This window comes from Protopterus annectens, chromosome 12.part0, assembly GCF_019279795.1.
Source record: "Protopterus annectens isolate FY-2018-M chromosome 12.part0, PAN1.0, whole genome shotgun sequence".
Lineage (NCBI taxonomy): Eukaryota > Metazoa > Chordata > Ceratodontiformes > Protopteridae > Protopterus > Protopterus annectens.
The window spans coordinates 791,056,297-791,069,512 of NC_056746.1; the positions used below are offsets into that span (position 1 = coordinate 791,056,297).

The window sequence follows — 13,216 nt, forward strand, 5'->3', positions numbered from 1 at the left end:
TGCATATATGTATTTATTTATTTTGTTGTTCTTGTTACTCAGTTGAGAAGCATAGAAAGGGACCTGGCTTGCTGCTTGTTCTGGAGGTGAGGAGTGGAATCTGACTTTATTTTTGCCCCTCCATTGAGGAGCACAGAAAAGGACCTAGATTGTTGTTGCTCTTAGAATTGAGAAGTGCCAAGCAGCACTGGGCACTAAATGAACCAACTACAGCTCTGCATTCTATAATTCTTTGACTTCTGTTTTCAGTGCAAATAAATTTCAGTGAATTAATATGAAGCTGCCATATATCTATTTTGTGGATTATTTGTTTATAACATCCACTGATATTAGTCTTAAATGTTCTACTTTTCATCCATGGACTCTTGTCAAAAGGAGTCCAATTTGCTGGTAGCATATAATGTTAGCAGAACACAAATGTATTTTATTCATTATTAAGGTACTGACATTCCCCTTATGATATTCTTCGTGTTTCACTGTTACAGTAATCAGATTTGGGTTATCTGCCTGCAGGTAGCCCTCAGCCGGCCTGAATACCAGAGTCTGTGTCGGATGCTGTCGTTTCTTCCTTGACGTCAGGTCGTCAGAGGTATAAAACATGCAGCCGATGCCATTACATCAGTCTTTCTTACCGTGTGGTGCCTGAAGCAGAAGTTCGCAAGTGCCGGTCAGCCAACTCCTGAAATTTTCGTTTTCGAATTTCATACCCGAAGCCTTCAGAAAAAGATAAGTACCCCATGGAGGATCCTTGTTCTTGCTCTAACCGATGTCAGTAAAAGTTAACAATTGTTTTACCTGTGGAAAGCAAATACCTCATAGAGATTTTCATTCGTATTGCATCCCCTGTTTAGGCCCAGACCACGACATCCCTCGCTGTCGGTTTTGTGCCTTGTTCAACGCTTGAACTGTTCGTCATTGGGCTATTTTTGCAGCCAATTACTTTCATACTCGATCTGTGTACTCCGAAATGGCGTCATTAAGCCATCCCACTACCGATCTTCCGAAAAAATGTAATGATAAAGACAGAGACAGACTGCATAAGTCCACAACTGCCGACATGTCCGTTAAGCTAGTCGCCATTCCACCGGTACTCAGTGAGGCGCTTTCTCAGCCCCTGATACCCGCTACTTCAGATTCGCAGGCCTCTACTGAGACCCATTTGGAGTCCAGTATGCCGCCAGATGCTTCTTTGACTATGGAACCTGCGGATGTCTCTACCTTGGATGGGTCCGGAGCCACTGTGCAGGCACCGGCTTCTGAGGGTTTATTCAGACCTACAGACATTCATATTAAACAGACACCACCATTTTCATTCAGGCCACAAACTTGCACTACGAAAACCGACGACCATACCACAGGCTCAGGCCCAGATGCCTAAAAAACAAATGCTTAGAATGGCTGAAGACCGTATTACCTTAATTAGGGGGAGCCAGCCTTCCCCGTCTAAGAGACCTAGAACTGACTTTCTTTCTGATTCTTCTGATCAGGAATCTGATATTTCTGCTCCTTCTGATTACCAGAATTTGCCCTTGTCTACTTATGAGGATTCTGATGCAGAGGATTCTATTCCCTCTGCTTCCCCTCCAGAAGATTTTGTTTCGGTGAAACCTTGCATACTCTTAGGGAGAATTTCTGCTGGGAAACCAGGATTACTCTGAATCCAAAAAGAGATTTAGGGAATTCTTACTCCTACCTCAACACAGGCCTTTAGCTATCCCTCCTGTTCTGGATATTGTAGATGATGCTTTCTTGGAATCTAGCCTTGCCCCAGACACTTTACCTCCAGCTCCCAGAAAACCTGACAGATACTACACAAGTTTCTCTTCAAGAATCCTTCTGCGGATCCAGAGACCATTTCCCATGGACCAAAAGGCATTAAGGCTACTCCTGCCAAAAATACTACCCCTTCTGATAGAGATTCTAGAGCCTTGGACAGATGGGGTAAGAAGGTATACACTTTGCTACTTTGGCCATTAGGGCTTTAAATTGCCAGTTTCATATGTTAAAGTATCAGCAGCATATTATGGGAACACGTAGACAAATAATTATGTTGATTCCTGACTGTGCTGAACACAAAGAATTGCAAGAATTAATGCACTCAGCAGAACAAGTTGGTAAACATACTTTGCAATGTGGTTTTGACACTTTAGAAGCATCTTGCAAGGCTGCTTTCACTGGATCTGTACTTAGAAGGCATGCTTGGCTTAAGGAACAAAGCTTGCCAGATCATGTTAAAGCTAAATTACTGGATGCTCCCTTAAACCAAGACCGCCTTTTTGGCAACAAAACAGAAGAAGCCCTCAAAAGGATGGAGGAAAAAGCTAAATCTATGTAAACTGTTAAAGATTTCCTACAAGTACAGCCTCCCAGATTCAGTAGGCATAGGCCTTCAAAGAACTGGGCCTTTCCAGTCCCTTCCAGGCCTTCTCAGTCCAAACCCAGGAACAGCAGACCACCTAGGCTACAGTCTAAGACTGCACACAGACCTTATCAGTGGGGGGCTCCCACTTCCAAAGCAGGGAATAGTAAGCCACCCCCCTACGGAAAAATGGCACAATGACTTAACCTTAAACCTTCCAAGCCCTACTCAGCTACCTGCTCCCTTAGGAGGAAAGCTCGCCCTGCATGCAAAAAACTAGGAACTCATTACCCAGGACAAATGGGTTTTGAACATTGTTTGCCAAGGATGCAGATTCCACTTTCATACACTACCAACCCCAAATGGTTGGCCAGACCTACCCCCAAATCAGTGGGTGGAGGCCCAACAGCAGGTTCTCTCTCTTCTCAGTATCAGGGCTATTCAGCCTGTCCCAGCAGAACAAAGGTGACAAGGTTTTTATTCAAGACTTTTTCTGGTACCCAGAAAAGACGACAACTGGCATCCTCTCTTGGACCTCTCTATTTTCAACACCTTTCTGGTGGTTCCAAAATTCAAAATGCTAACTCTTCAACAGCTTCTTCCTATGCTAGCCAAGGATGCCTGGCTGGCAACCCTAGACTTAAAGGAAACTTACCTTCACATCCCAATAAGAGGATCCTGCAGACAATACCTATGTTTCAGGGTGGGCTCCATGCACTTTCAGTTCTCTGCACTTCCTTTTGGCTTATGTACTGCACCCAGGGTGTTCACAAAGTGTCCAGCTCCATCCATTGCATTTTGCAGGCAGAGAAATATTCAAATTTACCCATACTTGGACGATTGTCTGATTCAGGCAGAAAGCCAGGATTTGCTATTACAACACCTGGCATTCATAAAGAAACTTCTAACCTCACTGGGGTACACCATCAATGAAAAGAAATCTCACCTAGTACCCTGCCAACAGATTGTATTCCTGGGAGCAAGCTTGAACACAACTTCCCAGATGGCATTCCTCAGTCCAGAGAAACAAGTTTATTTGACAACCTACTTCAAACTATTGGCCACAAAACCCCAGCTATCTGCAAGGAAAATACTGCAAGCTCTGGGGTTCATGGCCTCTTGCATTCTACTAATTCCATATGCAAGACTGCATATGAGGAAACTCCAATGGTATCTAAAAAGCCTATGGTGTCAACATTCTCAGGACCTGGAAACAATGATTTCTATCATTCCTTGTATAAAGACAGAGTTCCTCTGGTGGGCAGAAGCCTGTTACCACAACAAGGGACTCCCTTTCACTGTACCCCCTGCCACCCAAACCCTAACAACAGACGCATCAGACTATGCATGGGGGGCTCACATGGCAGAGCAGTGCATTCAGGGCAAATGGAACCCAAGACGGATGCACCTGCATATCAATCAAAAAGAAATGTTAGCTGTACAGAATGCTTTGACAGCCTTCAAAGACTGTATTCTTCCAGAACAACTATTGGTAAAGACAGACAACAACACAGTTATGTGGTACATAAACAAGCAGGGGGGAATCCACTCGTACCCTCTTTGCAGACTAGCCATGGCTCTGTGGGACACAGCCTTGAGCTACCAAGTATACCTACAAGCACAATTCCTGCCAGGCAAACTAAATTTACTGGCAGACGACTTAAGCAGAAATCTCATGGACCCACACAAATGGAAACTAAAACCCAAAATATTCAACCTCTTGAGGAACAAATGGGGACTACAGAGGTAGACCTGTTTGCCTTCCCTCAGAACTACCAATTGAACAAATTCTGCACTAGAACTCCCCAAAGTCAAGCTTGGAAAGTGGATGCCCTGTCCTTTACCTGGGAAAGCCTCTTGGTTTATGCCTTTCCCCCCTCTGCCTCTCCTCTCGAAGATTCTACTAAAGATCAAACAGGACAAGCCAAGGACAATACTGATTGCACCAGACTGGCCACGCCAGCACTGGTACCCCCTCTTGTGCAGTATGACACTGCTACATCCATGGCACCTGCCTCAGACCTCTTCCCTGCTGTCCCAGCAGGCGGGCCAAATTCTGCACCCTCAGCTTCAAACCCTGAACCTTGCAGCCTGGCTAATTCCTTGAGCTCTCCTCTAGCATCCCTCAGTAAGCAGGTACTGGATGTCATTCTGGAGGCAAGGAGGCCTAGTACTAGAAAATCCTATGCTGAAAAGTGGAAAAGATACTGTTCCTGGAGCCAGGATCAGGGGATGGGCACAATGGTGCCCAGCTTACCTCATATTCTACAGTACTTAACAGAAATGCTCCACAAGGGCCTATCCTTCTCGTCAATTAAAATTCATGCCTCTGCCATTTCAGCACATTATAATACTGAGCCACCCCTCTTCTCTCACCCCTTGCTAAAACAATTCCTTAGAGGGGCTAAAAATTTAAGACCCCCCTCCCCCCAGGAGAGCTCCCACTCCAGCCTGGGACCTTAACTTTGTATTGGAAAAGCTCACTCTTTCCCCCTTTGAGCCAGCTGCTACAGCAGAGTTGAAATTCCTTTCTTGGAACACAGCCTTCCTTCTAGCTATCACTTCAGCAAAAAGAGTGTCTGAATTACAGGCCCTCATGGCAGTGGAACCCTTCATTATCTTCCATGAGGACAGGGTTTCCCTCAGGACTAATCCTTCCTTTATGCCCAAGGTGGTGTCTACTGTGGCCCTTAATCAGTCCATTCGTTTGCCTACCTTTTTCCCTAATCCACAAAACAAAGGGGAATGAATACTGCACTCTCTGGACATGCACAGACAACTTAGGTTCTATTTGGACAGGACTAAGCCTGTCAGAAAATCTGAACAGCTGCTAGTTAGCTTTGCTGCAGGGGCAGAGGGGAAGGCCATTTCAAAGCAAACGATTTCCAAATGGGTAGCCCATTGCATTAATTTCTACTACAAGCACCATGGAAAACCTACCCCCAGGGGATAAGATCACATTCCACCAAGGCTACATCTACCTCTGCGGCATTTCTCAGAGGAGTCCCTACCAGGGACATCCTAGAAGCTGCTACCTGGAGCTCTGTACATACCTTCACCAAGCATTACCACATGCCTATCTTTTCTAAATCCAGAGCTGGATTTGTCACTGCAGTCCTGCAGGGCTTAATAGCTGGCCCTAACTTCCTCCTCCCTTCCTTAGCTTTGGGAATCAACCCAAATGTGATGACTGCAACAGTGAAACACGAAGAACATAGTACAGTTGTGTACACTTACCATAAATGTAGATGTTCGAGTGTATTCACTGTTGTAGTCCTGGTTACCCGCCCTCCAGCCCCCCTGACTTTTTGGCTCTACCTTTCCTTCTTGTTGGTATATTTATTTTTTCTTGTGTATTTGCTTTTGGATGGGGGTTTACCATACCATTTAATTGTTTCCTATTGTGGGGGCACCTGACATCTGGGTCAAGAAAAACTGATATAATGGCGTCGGCTGCATGTTTTATACCCCTGATGACCTGAGGTCAAGGAAGAAGTGACAGCATCCGATGCAGAAATCCGAAGACTCAGGTATTCAGGAAGGCTGAGGGCTACCTGCAGGCAGATAACCCAAATGTGATGACTGCAACAGTGAATATACTCGAAAATCTACATTTATGGTAAGTGTACACAACTGTACTTTGTGTATGATGGTTTGTTAAATGCAGGATTTTACAGTATTGAAGCTGAAGCTGCTCCCTGAATTTTGTAGCTGTTTTTTCTTAACACTGATACATATAACTTGTACTTTAGGAGCCAACAGAAATGTTTATCAAAATAAATCAAATTAGCTGCTTCTTTTTACCTGACCAAAATAAGGAATATGTTCATGCTGTGGTTCTGCATGGAAAAGCTTATTTATAGGAAAAACTGATGCAGCTTTTTGTAGGAAAAACTGATACAACTTTAAGCTTAATTTAACATATGGCTGCTGAAGTTTTTAACTGACTTAGGCTAGGAATATAGATATATTAATAAAGTCTTGGAAGCAGCACATAACAGCTGTTTCATTTTCAAATATAATGATAAAGTTGTGGTACTCAATGCCAACTTTGACATTCAGTAGTAAATATTGTCTTTTAGTAGTTTTCTTCTTCTTTTGGCTGCTCCCATCAGGGGTCGCCACAGCAGATCAACTGTTTCCATTTCTTCCTGTCCTCTGTATCTTGCTCTGCCACACCAACCACCTGCATGCCCTCTCTCACCACATCCATAAACCTTATCTTAGACCTTCCTCTTTTCCTGTTACCTGGCAGCTTCATCCTTAGCATCTGTTTCCCAATATACTCTGTATCCATCCTCAGCACTTCCATACCAACCTAATCTTGCCTCTCTGGCTTTGTCTCCAAACCTTCCAATCTGGGCTGACCCTCTAATATACTTATTTCTAATCCTGTCCCTACTTGTCACACCCATTGTCTTTTAGTAGTAATCTGTAAAATTAAGTTCTGTCATTGCCAAATAAAAAAAGATTATTATTTTATCATGCTGTTTAAATTGTTGACATTTTGTATATCTGACTGTTGCATGTTTTGTTTATTTGTTGTATATCCTTCTCCTTAGGTGTCGCAAGTACATGATTTAAAGAACTTGGAAAAAAAGAACAGACAGGTAAAGTTGTGACAGCATCACTGTAATAAGATGGAAAATGGCTGGATTACAGCATTTAAGTCATTCTAATTTTTCATGAGAAAGAAATTTATTGCAATCCATGTAGGTGAAACTAAAGTAGGTTTTATTTGGGAGTCATGCTATTTGTCAATTGGGATTTCTTTGAAATGGGAATTGTCTGATGTCCTTCTATTCTCATGTTACAGTATTCATAACAGTAGGGAGGTTGCTGCCTGCAGCAACGGATATCTGGTCAGTGTACCAAAGTCTTAGGAGCAGGGGGTACATGCTACATTCCTTGTCTAGGCCATAAACTGACATCAGCAATAAAAAGTGACGTCTGCATGTACCCCCTTCCGAACTTTTCTGCTGCAGTGATCTACAGACCTCCGATCGCCATTTCCTGGAATCTTTTCGTTCATTTTTTCAGTCATCTTTTGCAGATAAGTACCCCTTTGTTTTTTAGCACCTTCTTTTGCTTTTCAAACATACATGTCCTTTAAGAAAAGGAAGTGTGCTTGTGGAAGACAAATTCCACATAATGACACGCACAATAAGTGCTTATTCTGCTTAGGTGAAGGTCACGACCATACATCTTGCGATATCTGCAAGTCGTTTGTACCTAAAATGCTTCGCAGCCGTCTGACTACCTTAAAGCTTTATTTAGAAAATCAGAGGCTCCGGCGTCTAGTGCTAGCATGGAGGGTGAGGTAGGTGCCTCTGATGAGCCGCCTCAGAAGAAGACCAAGAAAGTTAGGCCGGATGCCCATGCTGCACCTCAGGAGTCCGGTGAGACTCTTGATGTGGATGTTAGCCTAGGGTCTCATTGGCCGCCTATTTCACAGCTAGAATCAGGAACCTTGGTGGAAGCCGGTTAAGCGAAAACACAGAGTATATCTGCTGAGATAGATCAGCCATCAATCCGTGATGGCGAAGGGGAACCACGGCTAAGGATATCCGCAGGGCCTACTCTACTCCCTCCATCCTCTCAGGCATCGGCCTCTAAGTCAACACATCCCTCTACTCCTCTGAAGAGGAATCAGAAATTGAAACATAGGGAGCACAAAGAAGCTGAACCACATCCTGGATGGGAAGTTTTTTCCCAAAATCTTTTCAGGGCCTTCCAAGCCCTCCAGTCTCAGGTACCTCTTCCAGCCCCTACTCCTGTACAGGCCTTAGAGGATTCTGAAGAGGAACTGTCTTCCTCCGATGAATCTCTTACCTATTGCTCCCAGATAGAATCCCCCCAGGACTTCATTACCTCTGAGGAGGAGGATTTCATTAGTCCTGAGTCTCCAGGAGAGGAGTTGTCCTTTGGGGATACCATTTCCCTGATGAGAGAACACTTTAAATGGCAGGCCTCAGATGTCTCTGAAACCAGAAAGCGATACTTTGAAATATTACAGATGGACCATCCTTCTCCATCTGCAGTCCCTCCTCTGCTCCCAGCCTTTCACGATGCTTTTCTGGAGGCATCTCAGACCCATGACTCTCAGCCCCCAGCCTCAAAGCGTCCAGGTAGATTCTGTAAAGTTCCTCAGGATACACAGTTCCTATTCAAGAACCCCCTGCAGACTCAGCTGTCATTGCAGTGTCAGCAAATAAATCATCCAGACAGCTACCTGTCTAACTGTCTGTTCCCCACTGACAAGGACAGCAAATTTATGGATAGATTAGGAAAGAAGGTGTATACTACTTCTACTGTAGCCAACAGAGCCCTAAACTATAAAATGGCTAGGTACCCTATCTAATGCGTCTGCACTCATTCCAGATGAGCCAGACTCCCCAACTAAGTCACAACTCTCTGCCCTACTCTCTGCCGCACTCCATAAAGTGCAGTAATGATGCGGTAGAGGCATCCTGCAAATCTGCAACTTCAATTTCTGTCCTGAGAAGGTATTCTTGCATGAGGTTACAGCCCCTTCCTATGGATGTCCAGACCAAATTGCTAGATCCACCTCTTGATAATAAGGCTCTTTTCAGTGCAGCTTCTACAGAGTTCCTTAAATCCCTACAGGATAAGGGCAAGGAGCTAGTCTCTCCTATTCCTAGATATCATAGGAACTACCCTCAAAGGACCTCCTTTTTTAGGAGGCAATCATCTCATTCCAACACCCAACAGGGCAAGGGAACAGAGGCAACCTAGGAGACTTTCCACTCCTAAACAAACTTCTGCCTCCACCCCAACTCCCTTTTGGAGGCAGCCTGACCAGGACAGAGCTCCTCCACTGTGACTCAAACCCATTACCCACCTCCTCCACTCCCTTATCCCTCCACCTCACCCTTTCCCTAGCCTCCTGGTGGAAAATAACCTCAAAGGCTTGGGTCCTTTCCATCATCCAGAAAGGATACTTTATGACTTGTTGGGCACCTCCTCCCTTTCAGGGGATACCCCAACCACCCACAAATCAGCTTCATCTCTTTCCCCAATTGTGGAAGAGCTTCAAGCTCAGGGAGCCATAGAAAGAGTACCTCCAGAACAGACAAACAAGGGGATTTTACTCCAGGATGTTTTTGGTTCCAAGGAAAGATGGCCCTTGGAGGCCAATCCTGGTTTTGTCTGTACTCAGTCTATTCCTCAAGGTGCCTACCTTCAAAATGCTCACCTTGCATCACCTCCTACCCCTCATCCCTTACCAAGCCTTCATGGTATCCCGATCTGAAGGATGCTTACCTCCATATCCTTATTCACCACAGCTACAGGAAGTTTCTGTGCTTTTCATTGGGTTCCGTGCATTTTCAGTTTTCTGCATTTCCATTTGGGCTTTCCACAGCCCGCAGAGTATTCACAAAGTGTCTAGCCCCAGTCATTGCCCACTGCAAAGTGCAGGACATTCAAATACATCCATACTTAGATGACCTCTTGATCCTTCACCAGGATTGCCATACCCTCCCACCATCACCTAGCCATGGTCTTCAATACCCTGGCAAATCTAGGTTACACTGTGAACCAGGAAAAAATCACAAATGATGCCCACTAAAGACCTGGTTTTCTTGGGATGCAGGATAAATGCAGATCAGATGGCAGTTTTCATTCCTTGCCAGAAGGTGGAAGCAATCACACATTACCTCCAATCACTCCTGTATCTCCAAACCTTAACAGCCAGGGAATTCTTGAAGATCCTAGGCCACATGGCATCCCTGATGCCCATGCTACCCTTAGCAAGGCTGCTTATGAGAAAATTTCAGTGGGTACTGAGGTGTGTGGGTACTGAGGTGTCGGTGAAATCAACATTCTCACCCCCTGGATACTCCACTTCCTCTCCTCCCATGTCTGGAAAAAGAGGTGCAATGGTGGATTACAGCCATATGACTCTACCAGGGTATATATTTACAGATTCCCAAACTCTCACAACAAATCTTCACAGATGCTTCAGACCTGGGTTGGGGAGCAGTCCTGTAACCCACAACAAGCAAAACAAAGTTCAAGGAGAGTGGTTCTCCCTCAGGCAAAGGGATCACATCAACATCAAGGAGATGAGGGCCCTTCTCTTACCCTTGCAAACCTTCCATCCAATCCTACTACCAGGCCCCTTAAAAGTTGTCACAGACAATATGACTGTCCAATGGTATATCAACAAGCGGGGGGGACAAGGTCCTACCTCCTCTGCAGCCTGGCAATTCAGATTTGGTCCTTGGCAGTATAATTGCACCTTCACCTCCAAGTGTACATTCCTTCAGCAGAGAATGTGATGGCAGACACTCTTAGCAGAACCTCTGCACCCTCTTACGAATGGATGCTTCACAGGGAGGTGTTTTTGGATCTCATTCACAAGTGGAGTATTCCTCAGGCAGATCTGTTTGCCTCCTCCCAGAACAGGCAGATGCCTCTGTTTTGCACAAGGGATCCACATCCACAGGCATGGAGGGTGGACGCCTTCTGTTTTTCTTGGGTGGGGATGTATCTTTTTGCCTTTCCCCCTTCACTCTGATTCAGAGAGTCTTTCTGAAGATTCAGAGGGACAAACCAAAAATCCTGCTGGTAACACCCTTTTGGCCAAAACAGCATTGGTTTCCCCCTGCTTCATCTACTAGCCAAGGGCAATTACCACAGGTTACCCCACCGATTCGACCTATTCACACAAGACAGGGGGTCACTCACACACCCTCAATTGCTCAACCTCAGAATCACTCTATGAGTGATAGGGTTATGATCGCCTTCAGACACCTATTTTCAGAGGACATAATCAGTGGTCCTGCAGGAGACTAGGAAACCTAGTACCAGGAGAAATTATGTGGCAAAATAGAAATGATTCTCCAGGTGGTGTCAGGAGAAAAAACAGGATCCCTTTCTTATTCCTGTACCTATTGTCCTTTCTTACTTTTGTGGGCTGCTACATTCAAGGCTCACCTACTCTTCTGTGAAGGTACACTTGTCAGCCATTTCCACCTGTCTCCACTTGGTTCTTCCCTTGGCATCCAGGGTAGAGGTAAAACTATTCTTAAGAGGGGTCCTCCACATCAGACCACTTAGAAAACCGACACCGCCTTCATGGAACCTTAATTTTGTCCTTGAAAAATTCACACTACCTCTTTTTGAAGCCACTCACTCAGCATCTCTGAAACTATGTACTTGGAAAACAGTACTGCTGGGTAGCCCTCACATCCACCAGGAGGGTCTCAAAAATCCAGGCCTTGATGGTTAACCTCCCCTACCTCATCTTCCACAAGGACAGGGTCTCCCTCAGAACTAATCCCTCATTCATGCCAAAAGTGGTTAATGAACTGTCCTTAAATCAAGCCACTAACCTCCCTGTCTTTTTCCGTCAACCACAAAATCCATCTGAAAAAAAAAACACTACATTCCTTGGATGTTCATAGGCAGCTTAGGTATTACCTGGACAAGACCAAATCCATTAGAAAATCTGACCAGCTGTTCATTTCCTTTCACCCAAGGGCCCTGGGGAAGGCAGTTTCGAAACAAACTACATCTTTATGGATTTCTAAAGCTCTCTCTGCCTGTTATTTCTTTCATGGAAAGGTTTTATCTACCAATGTGAGAGTGCGTTCTACTAAAGCAGCTGCCTCTTCGGCAGCCTTCTTCAGGGGGGGTGGACCATGCTTCCATACTGGAAGCAGCCATCTGGTCTTCAGTCCATACTTTTACCAAGCACTACAAGCTAGACTTGGTCTCCAGAGCCAGATCTGTGTTTGCTGGGTCTATTCTACAGGGTCACATAGACCAGGCCCCTCTACCTTCTTCCCAGGCTCATACCTAAAGCTTGGGTACTCTCCCTTCTGTTATGAATACTGCAACAGGAGAATAGAAGGGCATAGAATAGTTGTGTAAGAACTTACCATAACCTTAGATGTCCTTCTCTTTCATGTTGCAATATTCAGTCCTCCCCTCCAGCCCCCTCTTGCTCTGTATTGTCCATCTGGAGTGTCTTTCCTTCCTTCTCCACTTCGAAACACACACACACACACACACACACACACACACACACACACTTATTGGGTTCCTTTAGCCTGGTGGCATATGTGGGTCTGAAAAGCATCCCTTTCCTGCACCCCAGGGGTACTACTGTATACGGCAGTCATTTCTGAAGGGGGTCCTTGCAGACGTCATTTTTATAGCCGTCAGTTTATGGCCTAGACAAGCAACATAGCACGTACCCCTGCTCCAAAGACTTTGGTATACTGGCCGGATGTCTGGTGCTGCAGGCAGCAACCTCCCTACTGTTATGAATACTGCATCATGGAAGAGAAGGACATCTAAGGTTATGGTAAGTTCTTACACAACTATTCTTTTTATTTTTTTTAGACCCTCAATCATTGAAATATTCGCAATCTAAAGAGCAAATTGTGGCTCAGTATTGGAAAATTGTACATATGTGTTATAGTGTTTTATAATCCTGTTAACTTGATTATTATATAAAGTGTTAAAATGTAAAAATCTGTGAATAATATTTTTCGGTTAAACTTTTTTGTTATGTTTGTATATTTGTGCCCATGTAGGTCATTGCAGCTATTACCAAAAAGAGCAAAGAATTAGTGGAAATGAAAGGTGAACAACTCAAGTGAGTATTTTTAATTGTTTTGAATTCATTTGTTTTGCCTTTAAATGTCTGTCCAGATATTGAAGATTAAGCTTTGCACTGGGCACGAGAACCTGAACCTAGGTGATACATTTTTTAGTGTTTTACATGAACAGATTCTGTTCATTTAAAATATATAACTTTACCCTTCTTAAGTAAAGTTATATATTAAAAGACGCAATCTCCAGGTGCGAGCAATAAGTGAAGAC

At 44.5% G+C, this 13,216-nt stretch overlaps 1 protein-coding gene across 1 annotated transcript in view; it reads left to right on the forward strand.

Moving 5' to 3' along the window:
• Positions 1 to 12,993, forward strand: part of LOC122816213 — a 1,390,304-nt gene extending 1,377,311 nt beyond the window's left edge. The window contains exons 10-11 of the mRNA XM_044088959.1: positions 6,922 to 6,969; positions 12,928 to 12,993. Coding sequence (XP_043944894.1) covers positions 6,922 to 6,969; positions 12,928 to 12,993 — 114 coding nt within the window. The remainder of the gene's footprint in view (positions 1 to 6,921; positions 6,970 to 12,927) is intronic.
• Positions 12,994 to 13,216: the final 223 nt, after the last annotated feature.